Consider the following 21768-nt stretch of genomic DNA (forward strand, 5'->3'; position numbering starts at 1 on the left):
CCTGTGGCTCCTGTTTCTCAAACCCTCTGGGACCTGCAGCTCTGGGGGTCTCTTCCCCCAACCCAGTTCCCTCCCCTTTAGACCAGAACAACTAAGCCATGGCCACCTTCCAGATGGACACACAAGGAGGCCTGGTGTCACCCACTGCTCCAGGGGCGGTGTTCTCGGCAGGGGAGCTGTCTCTTGTCCCGGATCCTGCTCTGCTGCCACCTTATGTGGCTGCAGAATTGGAGGGAATTGTGAACAGAGAGAGGACAGGGCAACTTCCCAGGCAACAACACTACTATTGCCAATATTTTGCCAAGGATGGGAGCAGGAGCACAGAGGGAAAACAGACCTTGTCAACGTCTCCTCCACCAACACATAACACCCACTTTCCTGCCAAATACTCAGATAGAGAAGGTCACTGAAAGTACAAGAAAATTCAAATGAGAAAAAAGACTTGAGGAAGAAACCATGAGGCATTGGGGTGTGGGGAGGTGGGAAGGAGTACAGGAGAGAACTGGCATGGCTGCCAAGTTGTCAGTCACCTTCTTATGTTCTTAAGAATGCTGCATTTCTTTTGTTTGACCAGTTTCACTTCCCAGATTCCCGTAAAGCACATGGTCTAATCTGTTACCTAACAGCAGGAAAGCATGATCTCACCTGTTCTTGCCCTCAAATAGGAACACTGCCCTGGGACTATACCGCAGACCACCAGGCTGAGCCATCCCCAGAGGTCAGGAGCTTCCAACCGGGAACCTTTCATACACTCTTCAAGCAACGTACAGCTCCACCGACGGTCGCGATAAAAATTCTAATCTCTTCCCTCCTCCTGTTGCTGATGTCCATGGTCTCTAGCAGCCTGAATCCAGGTAAATAAGACTGTCTATGAAGGGGAAAACGGGGGGAGGAAATGGAGCAAAACAGGCCACAGGTGCATCAAAATGTAGCCCTTTCAGCTACAGGGATTGGGAGCAAGTGAGCCTTTTTCAGTGCCAGTTTCCTCATTTACTGAAAGGAGCAAACTGTACTTACATCTAGTGTTGTGAGGGTTAAATGAGATATTGTATGTGAAAGTGTCTGCAACTACAGCTGGCAGATATATACATATGTACATATTGGTTCAACGAATATTTGCTCCCATGCCTTCACCCCCAAGCCTTTTCCAGAAGAGTAATGCATTTCCCCAGGGTCAAACTTGGTGGCAGTAGTGGGAGGGTATTGAAGGCAACCATATATTTACAAAAGATAAGGAACTCTTTGCTTATATTCTTTTTTTTTTTTTTTAAAGACAGGATCTTACGCTGTCGCCCAAGCTTGGAGTACAATGGTGCAATCATAGCCCATTACAGCTCAAACTCCTGGGCTCAAGCAGTCTTCCTGCCTCAGTCTTCCAAGTAAGTAGGGCTAAAAGTGTGCACCACTCTGCCTGCCTAGTTTTTCCTTTTTTTTTTTTTAGAGTCAAAGTATCACTATGTTGCTCAGTCAGATCTCAAACTTTGCTTGTATTGTTTATATTCTTTAGAGTGCACCAAGCATGACATACTTTAATGCTATTCAATGGTAGCTAATAAATGGAAGAAAATCCTATCACCAGGTAGTGTCCGTATTTGAAGCTTTAGCCACACCAAGCCCTGCTGCAACAGTGCACCATTTGAGTAGCAGACCTTTGGCTAAGGCTTTCTAATCTGCTCCAGTTTTCACTACAACCAAAGTGGCCAAGCCCTTTGCAAAGAAATCATGCAGAAGACAGCTTAGCCCCATGTATATTTCCACTTGGGAGCACCATCTCCCCAAGGGCCACTTTGAGGTGAAACAGCTTTGTTACATACTCAGCGTCAACTTGGTCCTAAAATCAGGAGATGTTCAGCCTTCTCCACTCCAATTTCCAATGTTCCTTGCTTTGTAGAGAGAGCGCTCTGGAAGCTGCTGAGCCCCATAGCCCTGGGGCCTAAACCACCATTCAGGAAGGGAAGGTTTTTCCATCACTGTGACAGACACCCAGGCCAGAGTCCTCAGCCTAGACTAAAAGCTCTAGCCCCAACCTCCGTTTCCAGTGCAACCCCCTCCACTCACTAAAAATTACTCTCTCTCTCCACCCAAACTAGACTGTTTGCCCTTCCCTGAACAGGGCTTGTGTTTTCCCACCAGTTCAACTTTGCAGATACACTCAACTAAAAAACCATCTTCCCACAGGCCAGACAAGTGCTCAGCTCCTCCCACACCCAGACAATCACTCTCCATCCTGAGAGCTGGCTTAGCCCTACTGGACTCTCTCTTCTTGCACTTATCTGCTGCCTTATATTGAAGACCTTCCTGTGTCTCTCCTGCCTCCACCCACTACCCTTCGAGGTTGCAGCCTCCTTGGCAGCACAGACTGGTGCACTGTTTCCATATCCCTCATGCTATCCAGCTCAGCACTCAGCAACCATTAGCTAACCGCACGAATGCGTCCTCAGGTTTCTAAATCAAACCAGGGCTTCAGAGCAGCTCTACTGACAACTGGGCTGACCGATTCCTTGTGGTGAGGGCTGTTCTGTGCATTGTGAGATGTTCAGCAGCATCCACATGCCCTCTCTCCACTACATGCCAATAGCAGCCTTCCCCCTCCCTCAAGCACCCTCTTCCTTCATGAAAGCAAAAAATATTTCTAGATATTGCCAAATGTCTCCTTGAGGGAAACCACCCCTAGTCGACAAACATTGCTTTATACCAATAGTTCTCCACCTGGCCACACATTTACACTCATCTAGGCATTTACCCTCAGCCTGGAAGTCAGGGGGGCCTAGATCCAAATCCTGGTTCTGTCACTCCCTTTGCAACCCTGGACAAGTCGCTTCATTTTTTTTAGCCTTTTTATCGTCTTAAGATGAATAAATACCACTGTTCACACAGACTTGTTGTGAAGATTAGATGAACCTCAGTGTGACCTGGAAAGGGTTCAATAAATGGACTGAGTGGAATTTCTAAAGTCGCCCTAAAGCCGCTCCTAAAGCACTAGGGTGAGGAACTGGGGAAAGCTCGCTGAGCCGCCAGGGGGCGCCATCACAAACCACCTCGGTGGGTGGCGCTGGGCTCGAGCTTTGTTTCCCAGCCAAGTAAAGTTTGTAATGCGGGCCTGAGTCTGAGCTACTTAGTGGCTGGAAGAAATAATAGCTCCTCCATTCCCAAAATAAATCTCAAAATAAAATCTAATCTTATTTTATATCTCCCCCCCCCCTTTTTTTTTTTTTGAGATGGAGTTTTGCTCTGTTGCCCAGGCTAGAGTGCATTGGCGCAATCTCGGCTCACTGCAACCTCCGCCTCCTGGATTCAAGCTACTCTCCTGCCTCAGCCTCCCTAGTAGCTGGAACTATTGGTCCCTGCCACCACACCCAGCTAATTTTCATGTTTTTAATAGAGACGTGGTTTCGCTGTGCTGGCCAGGCTGGTCTCGAACTCCCGACCTCAAGTGATCCGTCCATCTCGGCCTGCCAAAGTGCCAAAGCGTAAACCACCGCCCCAAGTGGCTGGCATTGTTTATTATGTCGCTGATATTGTCCAAAATTTGGCCATTGGGAGCTCCTTCTAGTTGGTTTCTGTGACTTTTGACACAACCCCATCATTTTTCAAGCAGTTCCTTACTTCTGGCCTCACAGAATGTTTACTTCTGGCCCCACAAGTCTCCTCTCGTGCTTTCTTGCCCCAGCCCTGGATCAGCTATTTCTCCAGGGACCCCTGGTTCCTTTCACGGGAAAATGATGTTTACAGACCATGGGCACCCATATGCCCATTGCTAGTAGGTGCCGGTGCTTCTATGCCCTCTAGTGGTCGGAGCTGGGAAATAACACACCCACACTAGTGTACTGTTACCCACATTTCACAAATTAGGTAAATGAGGCACAGAAAAGTTAGACAACTTGACCAACATCACAGAGAAAATAGGTAGTAGAACTGGAAAACAAAAATAATGGCAGATGCACAAGTCCTAACAAGCAAAAGTAACTTCTTCACACATGCATGTTAGCAGAAAGCCACAAGCCCAATATTCCAGCATAGACACTCTCCTTGGAAAATAACCAGAATTCCACAGCAATAAACACAATGATAACCATCACGTACTCAACACCCGCCCGGGCACTGGGCTCCCACATATTCCCAACAACTGTGCAAGGAGGATTTTACCATCCTCCTTTTACAAATCAGGGAATCAAGGATCATAGAAGCCAAGTGACTTGTCCAAGTCAACATAGTTAAGTGACAGAATCATTAGCTGAGCCCAGGTCTATCTGGATATAAATTCCATGCTTATGCCACTATATAAGCGTTTCCCAAAACTGATTTTAGGTGAAACATAAATAAACTTTGTTTAAGTTTAACTGTGTTTATTTTAACGCATGACAGGAAAAAAATTAAGCACACATCAAATCTCTGATTTCATGGACAATATTGCATAAGACAAAAATATTTTGTCTTCAGCTCCTGGCCTCAAGCCATCCTCTCACCTCAACCTCTTGAGTAGCTGAGATCACAGGTGTGAGCCACCGAGCCCTGCTAAGACAAGGATGTTTTGTAAACTAAATTTAATTGCAAAAAAAGTATGAAGTAAATAATAATAAAGGTGGTAAAGCTGTAGAGAAAATCATAAAGTTGGTCTAGAAATGTCTGGGGTCTGGATGACATAATACTACAGCACCATGCAGCTTCATTCTCAGTTACTCCCAGGAAATTAGAGTCACATAACACTGCAGAAAGAACAATTCAGAATCTTAGACCCGGGCTTTAGCCCTGGATGTGTCCACTCCTAGGACCCCAAACATCTCTGTGACCTCCTTGCTGGGGGTAAATCCAACCTTCCCAGACATGTGAGAACACTAGGAACATCCCGCACACATAGAGGGGTTTCTCTGTAACAGAGAAAATAACACCAGGTTTGAGGACCCCAGGGACTCTCTGTGTGGTGCTGACAGACCCAAGGCCCAGACACAGCAGAGGTCCGTGCTGGGGAGGGCGGGTCGTCCTGTTATGGAACAGGGGTCCAAACAAGCTTGCTTCTCAGAGCATCTTCTGGGGAACTGAATATAAACAGAAAGGGAAGAGGAGGAGGGACAAAAGAGACAGAAATAAGAGGGGAGGGGATAGAGGATTCCTGAACAGAGACCGCACCCATGACCCACGTGACCCTGGGAAATGCTTCTGCCCTGAGAGGAGGCTCAGCACAGAAGGAGGAAGGACAGCAGGGCCAACAGTCACAGCAGCCCTGACCAGAGCATTCCTGGAGCTCAAGCTCCTCTACACAGAGGTGGACAGAGAAGACAGCAGAGACCATGGGACCCCCCTCAGCCCCTCCCTGCAGACTGCATGTCCCCTGGAAAGAGGTCCTGCTCACAGGTGAGGGGAGGACTCCCTCGGAGTGGATGGGAGGAGGGAGCACAGAGACTGGCTAGGGTCTCCTGGGGAGGACAAGGCTCTGAGAGGAGACAGAGGGCTTCTGTTGAAGCCTGAGGAAACAGAACACCAGAGAGGGACAGGGGTCACAACAGGAAAGTCACACTAAACTGGGATTGATAAAAAGGGAGGAAAATCAATTGATCATGTTTTCCAAGTTAATCATCATTTGTCATTACAATTTGAAAAAAAAGAAAAATGATAGAAATCAGAACTGCATCAGGGTGACACTCCAAATAAAAATATAACAAGGAAATTAAACGCTGCCCTTACTCACCAATCAGAAGTTGAAAAATAACCACCAGATACACTCATTAACTCATCCACAAGCATTTGCAATCAATTTTAGTCAATGGCATACAACAAGCATCAGACAAGTCTCAGTCATCACAGAGCTCATGCTGTCATGAAGAGGAAAACACACACACAAAGAGATCTAGAATGTGAGGTCAGGTGTTGACAAGAGCCCTGGAAGGAACAGAGCAGGGAAAGGTCAGAAAGAAAAGACCCAGGGTCTGTAGAGGGGGTGTCAGGGAAGGGATCTCCCAAGAATGCCCTGATGTGAGCAGGACCTGAGGCCAGTGGGGAGGGAGCCATGCAGACCCCTGGGGAAGAGCATTCCACACGGGGAAATGCCAAGGTCAAAGGTGCTGAAGGAATGGGGGTGTCACACTGCTGACTTTGACTCAGTAGGACACACACACACACACACACCCACGCTCCAATGTGGAGGGGTGAAGAGACCTGCTCAGGACCCAGGGCCCCGTTTTTCCACCCTAATGCATAGGTCCCAATATTGACCGATGCTCTCTCCTCTCTCCTAGCCTCACTTCTAACCTTCTGGAACCCGCCCACCACTGCCAAGCTCACTATTGAATCCACGCCGTTCAATGTCGCAGAAGGGAAGGAGGTTCTTCTACTCGCCCACAACCTGCCCCAGAATCGTATTGGTTACAGCTGGTACAAAGGCGAAAGAGTGGATGGCAACCGTCTAATTGTAGGATATGTGATAGGAACTCAACAAGCTACCCCAGGGCCCGCATACAGTGGTCGAGAGACAATATACCCCAATGCATCCCTGCTGATCCAGAACGTCACCCAGAATGACACAGGATTCTATACCCTACAAGTCATAAAGTCAGATCTTGTGAATGAAGAAGCAACCGGACAGTTCCATGTATACCGTGAGTATTCCCCCATGACCTCTGGGTGTTGGGGGTCAGTTCTACTTCCCACATATGGGATTGTCAGGCCTGGGCTGTGCCTGTGGCCCTCTCTGCATTACATCCTGTATCAGGGTTTGGACATTTAGTGCAGGACACACACGGGGGAGACAAACTTCCACAGATCAGAATTCCTTTCCTGGATCCAGACCCTGCAGACACTCGCTGCAGAGGAAGGACAGTCTGATGGGGGGACTCAGCAGGGCGAGGTCAGTGTCAGACAAGCACCCCATGGTCTCCCCATGGACCTGACCCTGAGAAAGACCCTGGAGAACTGGATCAGGGCCTGGCCTGAGGGGTCCCCCTAGGGACCCCTCAGAGAGAAGCTCAACTCTTCCCAGAACTGAGCCCCTGTACAAAGCCCTGTCCCTGGTTCCTGATTCCAGGTGATCCTGGGGAGTCTGTGCCAGGGCTGTGTGGTGGCCTCTTGGGCAGGGCTGGCTGGGAGCAAGGATGTGAGCTCTCCAAGGGCCATGACTCCTGGAGTTGGTCACCAGCCAGGTCCCAGCACCCAGAGCCTCATCTAGCTGAGGATAGGGCCTCCTCCTTCACTTGAGGCTCAGCATGGAAAGGACAGATGGAAAAAATTACTAGTGCATGAGCCCACTGCCCTGGGGGACACAGGTTACTCCCTGGGAAGTTCAGAGTCCCCAAGGGGAGGAACAGAGAAGAGAGGATGCTCCTGGCAGCTCCATGTCCACCAGGGATCAGGCTGAGGGCCCTCTGTCTTGGAAGCAAATAATCATAGATACTGTTCACTTGGGCAGCTCCTCTGTGCAGAGCTGAGATCAAGTAATTGTAAATATTTTGAGGTTAACTCACAAACAACCTCACAGCCAAATAGCACTTATCCTACTTATTGAAAGGAAATTGAGGGACAGGGAGACAGTCACTAACAAGGGTCAAACAGGCCATAGGTGGCAGATTAGAGACATATGAGGTCTGTCTGCAGCCACAGCCCCCTCCTCTCCTCAACCGGGGGTGGATGGGGCTGTTTGCTGTTAGGCATCTGCAGACCTGAGACCAGTCATGGGTTCACTTCCTTTTGTCTTGTGCATCCGCAGCTCAGAAGTGGAGATTCTGGTCTGGAAAGTAAGAAGCAAACAGAGAATTAATCAGTTTTACTCTAGAACTAAATCACCTGCCTCAAATAACAGAGTCAGTGCTGGAATTGTCCAGGCCTCTCCCTTCGATCCACAGTCCCCTCACTGCACCTGAAATCCTGTTTCCCGATGTGTGGGTGTCACTCCCATGGGAGGATAAAGGAGAGGACTTTGCTTTCTCTCCCCACTCACACCCTGCACCAGCACAGGCCCAAAGTGAGACACATGCTCGCTCAGGAGTTCTCTCATGAAAAAGGGAAGAAAGGAAGAAGGAATGAAAAAAGGATCCATAACCTCTTTAGAGACCGGCTCCTGAATGCAGAATCCTATGAGGTTCTGGCCCACCTGTTTCTTGTCCCTCAGGGGCTGACACCCATGTTCCATCCCTCTGAACCCCTGTCCCTAAACCTACCCCATCTCATGTGACTCTGGGGTTCCTTGGTCATTAGAGGGTTTTCAGGTCTCCCTGGTCCTGGTCTGGGGCACCCAAGAGGCTCCTGGTCCCTGGGGTCTCTGAGGTCACCGTATCCCCCACTGCTCACTGCCATGGGTATCTCTGGCTCTTTCTGCTCCTCTGTGTCCCTCATTTTCCTCTCCTTTCGTTCTAGCTGGGATGCCCTGCCCTGCACAGCTTCCTCCACCCTTAGGCCTTCCCCAGAAAACCCCTCTAACAAGGCTGGCTGTCCTGTTCCCTTCCTGCTCACACTGTGTCCTGGCCCACATCCCAGGCAACAGAGAAGGCACAGAAATCGGCCGGAGCAGCTGCCCCTGCCAGGCTCCATCACGAGCCAATGTCCCCAAGTCAACAGGAGAACGAGCTTCCACTGTGTCCCCATCCAGGGCTCTTTCCCCCAGTGAGGCCGACATGTGGAACAGGCCACGGGACAGGGACAAGCGACTCCTCCATACAGTCTCTACTGATTCACCAGGCAGTCAGAGGCAGGATGACAGGTCTGCTTTCCCCAAGGCCCAGAGGCTAATTTCACCCATTGACTTCCGTCCTCATCTTGGTGTGAGGCTCACATCCTCCAGTCATTCCCCAGGACCTTCCCCAGGTGGAGCCGGCCAGGCAGGTGCTGTCTGATGGGTTTGCTGCCCATTCCACATACACTACTGTGTCCTCATGATGATGCCATTGTCATAAGGTGGGGTCCCTTGGACTGAGAAGTGCACCAGCCACTGGAGTCTCACATAGACTCTGCCCAGTTTAGATGAACTTAAACTCTCATTGTGTTTTCTCAGGTTAACAGGAGAGGAAGAAAGCATTTCACATGACTGTTTGGGGCTCCTTCCCTATTTGCCTAACTGCACAGGAATTAGGGGCAGGGAGCTCTTTCTAAATTTACTAACATAACACACGTTGCTTCTAATTTGGCATCGTTCCTTCCTTTATGTAACTGACACACACCTAAGACTTCCTCTCCTACTGGTTCTATCCTCCCAAGAGGACTCATGTGCCTCTCTCTACTCAGGGAGTTGCTAATTTCAAACCAACTTCAGCATCTTCATTTGACGACAATATGATCCTGCTGGAATTCACAGCACACCTAAACCTTAGTATGTTATCAAGAAAAATACTACTTCCAGCCATTGATCTTCGATCTTTAGGCCATTAGTAACGATCTCCACTTATGGAAAAAATTAAATGTTTCCCCCAAATTTCTTTTATTTTTTACTATATTCAGAACATAACATGAGGTCTAAACTCCTGACAAACTTTTCAAAGCAAATTACAGCACTACAGATCAAGCATCCCACATCCAATAATCCAAAATCGGAAATGCTCCCAAATCTGACACTTTTTGACCACTAAAGTGATGCTGAAAAGAAATGCTCACTGGAGCATTTTAGATTCTGGGTTTTCAAAATTAGGGTGCTAAACGGGTAAGTCTACTGCAAATATTCAAAAATCCAGAAACAGTCAGAAATCCAAAACACTTTTTGTCCTAAGCCTTATGCGTAAGTGATACTCAATCCGTATGAACTATAGGTACCAAGCTGTACAGCAAATCTCTAGAACCTCATCCTGTGTATAACTGAAAGCGCACACCCATTGACTAACTCCCCATTCTGCCTCTCCCAATCCCTGGCAACCATGGTTCTACTCTGATTCCATGAGTGTGACTGCTCTAGGGACCTCATATAAGTGGAACCCTACAGTATCTGTCCTGTGAGTGACTTATTGCATTTAGCATAATGTCCAATGGGAGAAAATATTTGCAAAACTTCTTCTCAAATTTCTGTCTCATATCTGTCAAACACACATGGTCCTTGAGAGTCAGATTTGCAGCATTTCATGCTCCCCCTTTCCACCACTCAGCTGTGCATTTGCAAACATCCACATGTGTTTATGGAGAGAGCCACAGGGTCCTCACCTGCCCTCCACAGAGGGAGAAGAAACATTAAAGGCCAAAGAAAAGGAACACGGTTCTGCTGTGAAATTCAGGCAGCTCCTGCCTGTCCCCCTCACTGTCTTCTAGATCATTCTCTGAATTCTGCTCTATCTTTAGGGGTCACAGGCTCAAGTCAGTCATTATTAAACACCTGGGAAAAACTGCCCCACCTTGTGGTTCCACTGCCTGATGACTGAACTGACCTCCAGGCTTGCCCCTGGTGTCCCCTGGTGTCCCCTGTGTTATTTCTGCTGAAAGATCCAATCCCAGGCCAGGCTGCACAGTATCCTTGGGGTTTAAGGACAATAAGAAGTCCCATCATCACCCATCTCTAGAATGTCCTTAGAAAAGGAAGCCACACAGAAAATACAGCCAGGGGGGCAAAGTAGGACTAAAGCTTGAAAAGACCCAGCACCTGAATGTTTCAGGTGAGGACTCCAAGGGAAGCCAGGCAGGCAGCTGGTCAGGGAGAAACCAGGAGAAGCACAAGGGGCTGTGACCCCGGGTCCTGTGTCTGTCCATGACCCAATGCTGCTGCTCAATTCACACTTGAGAAAGACTGTGCTTCTCCCACACAGAGCAGGTGATCTCACACAATCTCAGCCCTCAAATCATCGTGCATCTGTTGTGTGACACATACACCTGCCAGGGGCTTTTAAGGACTCAAGGGGGCTGAGAGGTGAGAGATGCCAACTCTGATTGAAAGATGCCTGTGGAGGAATCAAAGGTGCCACACAGGGCAATCTTCTCTCTGTTTTCTGCACAGCGGAGCTGCCCAAGCCCTCCATCTCCAGCAACAACTCCAACCCCGTGGAGGACAAGGATGCTGTGGCCTTCACCTGTGAACCTGAGGTTCAGAACACAACCTACCTGTGGTGGGTAAATGGTCAGAGCCTCCCGGTCAGTCCCAGGCTGCAGCTGTCCAATGGCAACATGACCCTCACTCTACTCAGCGTCAAAAGGAATGATGCAGGATCCTATGAATGTGAAATACAGAACCCAGCGAGTGCCAACCGCAGTGACCCAGTCACCCTGAATGTCCTCTGTGAGTATCTTCTGTTCCTCTGTGGCCCAGGCTGCCAGCCCAAATCCACACAACCAGAGTCCAGGTCTCTCAGTCCCTCTCAGGTCTAAGGACTCAGACCCTCACCCAGGCTGGCCATGACTTCCTGCCCTGAGCAAACCTGGGCAGACCAGGCCTTGACCAAGAATGGGAGGGGAGGGGCTGTCTCCTGTGCTACTTCTGCTCAAACACCTATTCCCATCATCACTCATCTCCAGGATGTCCTTAAGGCTCAGGGTTCACATTATCTGATGGGAGAAACAGGTGAATGTCTCAGACTTTGGCTCAGGGGACATAGTGGGGGTTTGGTTGAGACTTCAGGGTTATGACATGGCTCAGGGGGACACCGTCGCCCTTCCACAGACCAGGAACTTATGCTTCCCTCTGACAACATCACCTGTGGCTTTATTCTCTTTCCTCCAGATGGCCCAGATGTCCCCACCATTTCCCCCTCAAAGGCCAATTACCGTCCAGGGGAAAATCTGAACCTCTCCTGCCACGCAGCCTCTAACCCACCTGCACAGTACTCTTGGTTTATCAATGGGACGTTCCAGCAATCCACACAAGAGCTCTTTATCCCCAACATCACTGTGAATAATAGCGGATCCTATATGTGCCAAGCCCATAACTCGGCCACTGGCCTCAACAGGACCACAGTCACGATGATCACAGTCTCTGGTAAGTGGATCCATGAAGCACTAGCATCACATTTTCAGGTGGAGTCTGGCTCTCAGAGAAGAGCCAGGAAGAAATTTTCTTTCCCAACCTGTGTCCAAGGGGCACAAGCAAATCCCAAATTCTCCCCTGAACCCTCCCAATTCACCTCTGCAGACTCTTTTCCCCTTGTTTTTTTGTTTTTTGGTGTTTTTTGTTTTTTGATTTCTCATGTCTGACTTTGGGTCCATCCTGGAATGAGAGAAGGGGGCTCCCTCAGCACTGAGCCCTGTGTAGTGAAAGGGGCTTCACAGAGAAAAAAGGAGGAAGGGTCCTCAGGGTCAAGTTGCTGCTCTCTGTCACCAACAATTCCCTTTCTGTCACTTCTTTGTGTTCTTTTACCTACTCCATAAGCTACAAGGGACAAGGAGGCTTTGAAATGAACTCACACTTTTTCCTTAAATGAGAAGAGGAAGCCCCTTGGGTGATGGAGGAGCAGCTCAGACTCTGCCCCCATCTCTGCTCCCAGCACCCCAAGTGACTGACTGACCCCATCCTGAAGCCACCTAAGGTGGAACCAGGGCATATGGAGAAGGTGCCCAGGTGTCTGTCCTGAATCAGGCTAAATCAAGATGCTAATCAACACCAAAGCCTCCCCTGGATCAGGCCGCAGGAAAATGGGAAGACATGGAGCCTCATGACAGACTGCTGAGCTGTGTCCTGGCTCTGAAGTCACTGGCTGTATAAGACTGTGGGCACAGCACATGGGACACAGCACAGAGGACAGCAAGTGACGCACACTTGGAGACATAGGGAGATTCAGCCATGGGGACTCTGCATGGCAGGGAAGGGGCAGTGCCAAAAAGTGTGTATTTATAGAGAGGATAAGACTACCAGCCACTATGCATCTAATATAGGACTTACCTTTTCAACCCTTCCACGTGTGCAGGTCCGTAGTATTAAACACATTCCCGTTGTACTGCTACCATCACCACCACCCACCCACAGAACTCTTTTCTTCCTCCCAAAATGAAACTCTGTTCCCATCAAACTCCTGGGCAGAGCTGCCCACCTGTGACCCACAGCCTGACCCCTGAACTCACCTCTAGACTTGCTTCTGGTCTCCCGCTCAAACCCCCATCCCCATCATCACCCATCTCCAGGATGTCCTTAAATAGCAAAGCCTCAGAAAAAACACACCTTGGCTGGGTGGTGGGGGACTGTGCAGCTGAAAGAAACAGCACCTGCATGTTCCAGGTGAGTACCCCAAAAGACCAGGCAGTCAGCCAGTCAGGGAAGAAACAGGAGAGGTGCCAGAAGCTGTGGCTGTCAGTCCTGTATCTGCCCAAGACTCAATGCTTCTGCCCTATTCACATTTGAGAAAGTCTGTACTTCTCCCACACAAAGCAGGTGGCCTCGATCTCTGAGCCCTCAGATCGTTGTGCATCCGTCTTCTGACACACACACCTGCCCTGGGCTCTTAAGGACTTGGGTGGACTGAGGGGTGGGAGATGCCAACTCTGATTGAACGATGCCTGCAGAGGAATCAAAGGTGCCACACAGGGCAATCTTCTCTCTGTTTTCTGCACAGCGGAGCTGCCCAAGCCCTCGGTCACCAGCAACAATTCCAACCCTGTAGAGTTTTCTACATATAAGTTTAAGTTATCTGTGAACAGAGATAATTTTACTTCTTTCCGATTTGGATGTCTGTTTATTTGTTTGTTTGCTGCCTAATTTCTCCAGCTAGGACTTAAAATACTATGTTGAAGAGAAGTGGGGAAAGCAGGCATCCTTGTCTTGTTCCTGGTCTTACAGGGAAAGCTTTCAGTCTTTCTCCATTGAGTATCCCTCTATTATGCTGAGGTGGTTTCCTTCCATTCACAGAGTGTTTTTATTTATAAAAGAATGTTGAATTTTGTCAAATGCTTTTATTGGCTAAATCTTATTACTAATTATAGGTCTATTCAGATTTTTTTGTGTGTTCCAGGAATTTGTCCGTTTCATCTAGGTTATCCAATTTGTTGGCATACAATTATTTACCACACTCTTTTAATCTTTATTATTTCTGTAGAATTGGTAGCAATGTCATCAATTTTTTTGAGAGTAGGTCTCACTCTGTAACCCAACCCAAGCTGGAGTGCAGTGGCTTGATCATAGCTTACTTGCAGGCTGAACCCCCTGGGCTCAAGTGATCCTCCTACCTCAGCCTCCTGAGTAGCTGGGACTACAGGCATGTGCCATCATGCCTGGCTAGCTTTAAAAAAAAAAAAAATTGTAGAGACTGTGTCACCCTATGTTGCATAAGCTGGTCATGATCTTCTGGCCTCAAGCAACCCTCATCCTCTGACCTACCAGGGTGCTGGAATTAAAGGTGTGAGCCACCATGCCCCCATTTTCATTTCTGATTTTAGTAATCTGAATCTTCTCTTTTTTTCTCAGTCAACCTAGTAAATGATTGTCAATTTTGTTGATCTGTTTTGAAGAACAAACTTTTGGTTTCATTGACTCCCTTTATTGTTTTTCTAGCCTCCATTTTATTTATTTCAGTTATAATTCTTATTGTTTCCTTCATTCACTATCTTTGGGTTGATTTTGTTCTTTTTCTATATCCTGAATTTGTAAAGTTAGGTTGTTGATTTGAGGTCTCTCTTTAATGTAAGTATTTACCACTATCAATTTCTTGTACAAGATTCTTAACTTCTCTGAGCCTTCAATTCTTCAACTGAAAATTGCAATAATTCTCATCACTAAGAAATGGGTGGAAAAAATGAAAATGGAAATAACAATGCCTGTTTCATAGTATCGTTTTGAAGATTTAATGTTACATTTGATTAAGCCTTCAGCAAAATGCCACACACAAAGAAAAGCTTCACAAATATTAGCTATTATTATTACTACTGTTACCATTAACCTTGAAGTCAGGTAGTCCTAGAGTCAAATTCTAAATCCACTTGTCACTAACCATGTGACTTTGGATAAGTTTTCTCATCACCCTAAGCCTCTGTCTTTTCATCTGTAAAATGGAAATAATGTCTACCCAAGAGAGTTACTGTATAAATCAAATGAGATACAGGTAAAGTATTTAGCACAGGGCCTGGTATCTAGGACATGCCCCTCAACAGTAGCTAACCTAGCATTAACCATCGCACTGAGATGACTGGTGAGGGCTAAGCACCAAATGGAAACTCACTAGGACATGGTTACTGGCTAAACATGGGAGAGAGGAAAAACAGTGCAAAGAATCAAGCCTGGTATGTTAGCTTTCATCCACTGAGATGCAGCCAAGATGGGATTAGAGGTACAAGATAATTCACTGGGTAAAACAGCCACGAGGGAAGGTGGAGCAGCAGTGACAGGAGAGCCTAAGAGAGCCCTCAGACCACGATGCATATCTGATTCCTGAGAAGGAGAAAGAGAAGGAGGGAAGTTTTACACAGCAGTGCAGTTCTGAGTTTCCCCAAGACCGATGGGGAGTCCTTGAACCCCTCTCCCATGAGAGTGAAGCAGGGTCTCACAGACTTGGGCTTGCTTTCTTTCCCCTGGTGGGAGCCCATGGGAAGTGAGTTCTCTGTGCAAATAACATGGTAAATTCAGAATGCACTAGCCTGGGCCTTCTGTCCATCAAGTCCCTGCCATAGAGCTCCAACAGGCTCTTATTCATGGCTGCCACAACTGAGACACTGAGAAAAAGATGCAACCATAAAAATAAAGAAAGTTCTAATGACATGCAAAAATAGCAATCAGACTTTCTCAAATTTTCAAAGCCTTCAGAAATGTCTGAGTGCAGAAAGAACAAGATGAAATTGACAGAAGACTGATCACCAACCTAGAAACATGGTAAGAGAGAAAAAAAATTGCAACTTTCCCACAAAACTAGTGTATTCCTTGAAGGAACAAGTCAAGACTACTTCATGTTGACAGCTAGTTCTTGGGGACCCCACTGTAGAATAACATCACCTTCATTCCTTCTCTTTTCTTCCCACAAGGAAGTGCTCCTGTCCTCTCAGCTGTGGCCACTGTCGGCATCATGATTGGAGTGCTGGCCAGGGTGGCTCTGATATAGCAGCCCTGGTGTATTTTCGATATTTCAGGAAGACTGGCAGGTATGATCGCCTATCCTCTTGCTATGTTTCCTGCAGGGCTGACCACCATGTTTGGGAAAGGGAAAAAACTTCTTCACCTGTATCTGGTACTGGATCTCCTTCTACCGCTAAACTCCTGCTTCTCAGCACTAATTCCTGCAGGTCTCTTCTTCCCTGGTCTTCATGCTCCCTGTACCCCACTGTCTCCCAGATATAATTATCCCCAGCCTCTGCTCATTTGTTTCCTAGAGTCAATACATTGTCAAAGCCTCTTCGTCCTTTTTCAACATCTCTCACTTGTGTCAGTCTCTCCATTCCCATAAACCTCAATAATTGTTCAACATCCTGCTTGACCCCTTGTTGTAAGGTTGGAATCTTTCTTGCATATGACTGCCTCATTACCTTCCTAAAATCTAGTTCACTCACCTACTTAAGGAGCCAAAGGGGGCCAGGCACAGTGGCTTACGCCTGTAATCCCAGCCCTTTGGGAGGCCGAGGTGGGCGGATCATGAGGTCAGGAGATCGAGACCATCCTGGATAACACGGTGAAACCCGTCTCTACTAAAAATACAAAAAATTATCCAGGCGTGGTGGCGGGCACCTGTAGTCCCAGCTACTCGGGAGGCTGAGGCAGGAGAATGGCGTGAACCTGGGAGGTGGAGCTTGCAGTGAGCCGAGATCGCGCCACTGCATTCCAGCCTGGGCGACAGTGCAAGACTCCGTCTCAAAAAAAAAAAAAAAAAAAAGAAGAAGCCAAAGAAACCTGCTCTGGCCTACTAGTTAAGTTCAAATTTCTTCTCTTTACTAATTCTTCTTACTTCCTTTACCTCTACTTCCCAGTATAATTCCTCCATCTTAATTAGAATCTGACTCTCTACACATCCCTGCCCCTTTACCCCGGATGCACATAGAATTCTTAGTTTCAATGTTACACCTAAAAACAGGGTGATCTCCCCTCCACCACCTGCCCTGTGGACTTACTCACACCCTTCATCACAAGCAACCTCTTATTTCATGGAGAACACAGACTGCGTAGTATTAATATGTGAACTTTGGACACATCCTGCATGTGGCTGAGAACCTTTTCCTGACGATCAATTCATGTGTTCATAACAGATACAGAAATGAAGAAAGCAAGGTCCCTACCCCCAGGGAACATAAAGCCCAAGACAGGAGATAAGACCTGAAAAATAATCATGATACCAAAGTAGAAAGGAGCGAATGCCACAAAAATTCAGATAAATCTGATGGGAAATATAGCTACACATTGGAATCACTCAGAAACATTTTTAAAAACGGATGCTCAAGCCCCAACCATAAATTCTGATCTACTGATCTGGAGTGGGACCCAGGCATTGGTAATTTTTAAGCCTCTCCAGATGCTACTAATGTGTAGCCACGATGGAGGATCCCTGTTCTAATAGGTAGGACTTGGGGCTAAACCCATGGTTTTTAGCTAGGAGGATTAGAATTACCTCTGGAGCTTTTTCAACATACATGGGCCTATACTTTGTTGGCCTAATTCATTAATGGGCTCCACCAAGAACTCAGTAATCTAACTGAGAAACAGAAACTAAAAGGAAAAGCTGCCTTATTTGATATGTTACATTATATGGGAAGCACTGTCAAATGATAAGTGATGCTAAACCTTCTCTAAGTTATATTTATGGTTATGTTATTGATGTGAGTGTTCCAAAAATTATAAGAGATTCCCAGAAATCTAATAGATTATAAGCCATAATGTCATATGCCACAGAAGTAACTAAATGTCTATGGGAGATGCATTCTTATCATAATGAACTCTCATCAGATGTTTAACCATACTCATTTTCAATCTTTGTCATTCACTGACAATTGTTTTTTGTTTTGTTTTGTTTGGTGGGGGGGTTGTTTTTTGTTTTTGTTTTTGTTTTGAGATGGAGTTTCACTAGTTGCCCAGGCTGAAGTGCAATGGCGTGATTTCAGCTCACCGCAACCTCTGCCTCCTGGGTTCAAGCGATTCTCCTGCCTCAGCCCCCTGCACAGCTGGGATTACAGGCATGTGCCACCATGCCCGGCTAATTTTGTATTTTTAGTAGAGATGGGGTTTCTCCATGGTGATAAGGCTGGTCTCGAACTCCTGACTTCAGGTGATCCACCCGCCTCAGCCTCCCAAAGTGCTGGGATTACAGGCAAGAACCACCGCGCCCAGCCCTGACAATTATTTTGATTCTTCCTTCCTTAAAGCATTTGCAATCAGCTACCATCCAAAATTGCTTCTTCATTGAGGATATTTACAGAAAATACTCCTACATGTACTCTTGAATACAAGTTTCTGATAACATTAAAATCATACCATTAGACTATTTAAGAATTTCCAAAATTTTAACAAACTGATAGCTTCATGAAACTGCCAACCAAGAGCAAGCAGAGAAAATAATTCATTTCATGGGACTAAAAGATAATAATGAAAATAATATTTTTATGATTTTTTTATTTGAAATTTTGTGGATTCTTTGTTTTGTTTCCCAGATTTCAGGAAACATTTTTTCTTTTAAGCTATCTAGAGCTTCAACAATTTGGTGAAGTAGACTTTTGCGAACAAAAATTGAAACATCTATATTTTCTCCCTACCTGACTGCTCCAGAATTCGGAAATTATTCATGAATATTTATATGTTTATAATAATATCGTTATTTGCACAAAAATATAGTTATTAATATTAATTGTTATAAAATAATTATTATTGATAAACAATTATTTAATGATCATTATTTAATAATTTATTAATATTTATTAATAAATTAATAATTATTATTTAATGACTAATTGTGATTGCTAATTAATATTAATATTATATAATAAATATAATAGTATAGTTATTTGCTCAATAAAAATCTGCTCCCTTTATAACAGGATACATTTGAAAACACTGGTTATATTACCCAGGCTTTGATTGGGATGTTATATTTGGGAATATACATAGATGAACCCATAGGCACTGCTGGCAAAGTCTGAAGTCGGCCTTGGTTTGGCTTCCTCATGTCAAGAGGTTTCTAAAAGTTTAATCTGAGATTCCTTATAAAAACTTCCTGTAAAACAAACTTAAAAAGACCCCAGGCTGGGCACAGTAGCTCACGTCGATAATCCCAGCACTTTAGGAGGCTGAGGTGGGTGAATCATGAGATCAGGAGTTCAAGACCAGCCTGGCCAACATGGCAAAACCTCGTCTCTGCTAAAAATATTAAAAAAAAAAAAAAAAAAAAAAAAAAAGCTAGGTGTGGTGGTGGGCGCCTGTAATCCCAGTTACTCGGGAGGCTGAGGCAGGAGAATCACTTAAACCTGGGAGGTAGAGGCTGCAGTGAGCTGCACTCCAGCCTGGGAGTGCATACATAGGCCTATACTATTCATGTGCATACATAGGGCTATACATAGGCCTATACTCCTATTCAAGGAGAATCGCTTGAACTTGGGAGGTGGAGGTTGCAGTGAGCTCCACTCCAACCTGGGCAACAGGGCAAGACTCTGTCTCAAAAGGAAAAAAAAAAAAAAAGACTGTGTGGTCACCTGCTACTCTTGTTGCACTTATATAAAGAATGAGGCCAAGTTCGATGAGACTAAACTTATTTGGAAAACAAATATGTCTTACTGGGATTATCTTTGGTAGAAATAGAGATGCCTATGAAGAGAAAAATTATGTTGAAAAAAACTATAGTACACCTGTTATGACATCACAGCTCTGCTTATTGTTTTTTATTTTCATTATCCACCTATAGATTGGACCAGACCCTGAATTCTTCTAGCTCCTCCAATCCCATTTTATCCCATGGAACCACTAAAAACAAGGTCTGCTCTGCTCCTGAAGCCCTATATGCTGGAGATGGACAACTCAATGAAAATTTAAAGGGAAAACCCTCAGGCCTGAGGTGTGTGCCACTCAGAGACTTCACCTAACTAGAGACAGTCAAACTGCAAACCATGGTGAGAAATTGACGACTTCACACTATGGACAGCTTTTCCCAAGATGTCAAAACAAGACTCCTCATCATGATAAGGCTCTTACCCCCTTTTAATTTGTCCTTGCTTATGCCTGCCTCTTTCGCTTGGCAGGATGATGCTGTCATTAGTATTTCACAAGAAGTAGCTTCAGAAGGTAACTTAACAGAGTGTCAGATCTATCTTGTCAATCCCAACGTTTTACATAAAATAAGAGATCCTTTAGTGCACCCAATGACTGACATTAGCAGCATCTTTAACACAGCTGTGTGTTCAAATGTACAGTGGTCCTTTTCAGAGCTGGACTTCTAGACTCACCTGTTCTCACTCCCTGTTTTAATTCAACCCAGCCCTGCAATGCCAAATAATAGAATTGCTCCCTAACAGCTGAACAGGGAGGAGTCTGTGCAGTTTCTGACACTTCTTGTTGAACATGGCTAAATACAATGGGTAACACTGAGACTAAGTTGTAGAAATTAACAAATGTGCTGCTTGGTTAAAATGGCTACATTCATCTGACTCATTCTTTATTCTATTTTAGTTGGTTTGTATCTTGCCTAAGGTGCGTAGTCCAACTCTTGGTATTACCCTCCTAATAGTCATACTAGTAGTCATACTCCCTGGTGTAGTGCATTCTCTAAAAGCTTTAAATGTCTGCATGCAGCCAGCCATCAAATAGTGAATGGTCTCTCTTTGGCTGGAATTACAAAACTCAGAGAAATGTGCCATCAGGAGAACATCATAACCCATGAAGGATAAAAGCCCCAAATGGTGGTAACTGATAATAGCACTAATGCTTTAAGATTTGGTCACACTCTTACCTAGGTGAGCGCATTGAGCCAGTGGTGCTAAATGCTACATACTCCAACTGAAATGTTAAGGAAGAAGATAGATCCAATTAAAAAAAAATTAAAACCAATTTTTAAAAAAAAAGAACACAGGAGATTCCAGTCTACTTGAGTTAGCATAATATAGAAGTCCCCTCTACTTTAACTTTTACAAAAAAGTAACCTGAACTAATCTGATGTTAACCAATGTATTTATTTCTGTGGTTCTGTTTCCTTGTTCCGATTTGACAAAACCCACTGTTCTTGTATTGCCCAGGGGGAGCTATCACTGTACTTGTAGAGTGGTGCTGCTTTAATTCATAAATCACAAATAAAAGCCAATTAGCTCTATAACTAAATTTGTTGTAATTCTGTCTCTTTGATGTGGGTTCACAGCCAGCCATGGCCAGTGGAGTCTCTCAGGCTGCATCATTCTCACCCCGACCCTCCTGCCTTCCTCTTTCACTTACAAGGGCCCTTCTGAATACACTGAGCTCGCCCAGATTATCCAGAATAACCTCCCATCTCAAGATCCTTAACTTTACTTATTTGCAAAGTCTTTTTGCCAAATAATGTAACATGCACATGTTCCAGGGATTAGGATGTGGACATTTTTAGGAGATCATTTTTCTGCCTAACACAAGTAACTTTCATAAACATCACCCACAACAAAAATTTGCTTTGCCTTCCTTCTGTGTCTCACCTTTCTGCCTGAATCACAGGCCAGAGCACAAACTTTAAGGTGAAACACACCAGCTCTGCTGTGAACTGCCTGGATGATCCTGGACCACTCACTTCACCTCCCACAGTCTCTTCTCATTTGCAGCACAAGGATGACACTTACTGCATCAGAAAATGACAGTGCAAGAGTAAATTAAGATACTAAACACAGAGCCTGGTACCTGATGAGCCCTCGGTAAACATTCCTTTCAGTCTCTTCCTTTCAACATCCCGTTTCTTTCACCCTCACCCGTCTGCCCTTTCATCTTCTTTCTCTTCAGCAACTTATACAGTCTACCCTACCAGTTAGCAAAGAAGC

General features: G+C 45.8%; 1 protein-coding gene across 1 annotated transcript; it reads left to right on the plus strand.

The window, feature by feature from the left end:
* The first annotated feature begins 4872 nt into the window (after nt 1-4872).
* On the plus strand, nt 4873-21088 carry CEACAM6 (CEA cell adhesion molecule 6). Its single transcript, XM_003316368.7, has 6 exons — nt 4873-5352; nt 6234-6593; nt 10895-11173; nt 11615-11869; nt 15832-15948; nt 19683-21088. The coding sequence occupies exons 1-5, from the start codon at nt 5289-5291 to the stop codon at nt 15906-15908; spliced, it is 1035 nt and encodes a 344-aa protein (XP_003316416.1). The 5' UTR covers nt 4873-5288; the 3' UTR covers nt 15909-15948; nt 19683-21088.
* The last annotated feature ends 680 nt before the right edge of the window (nt 21089-21768 follow it).

This window comes from Pan troglodytes, chromosome 20, assembly GCF_028858775.2.
Source record: "Pan troglodytes isolate AG18354 chromosome 20, NHGRI_mPanTro3-v2.0_pri, whole genome shotgun sequence".
Lineage (NCBI taxonomy): Eukaryota > Metazoa > Chordata > Mammalia > Primates > Hominidae > Pan > Pan troglodytes.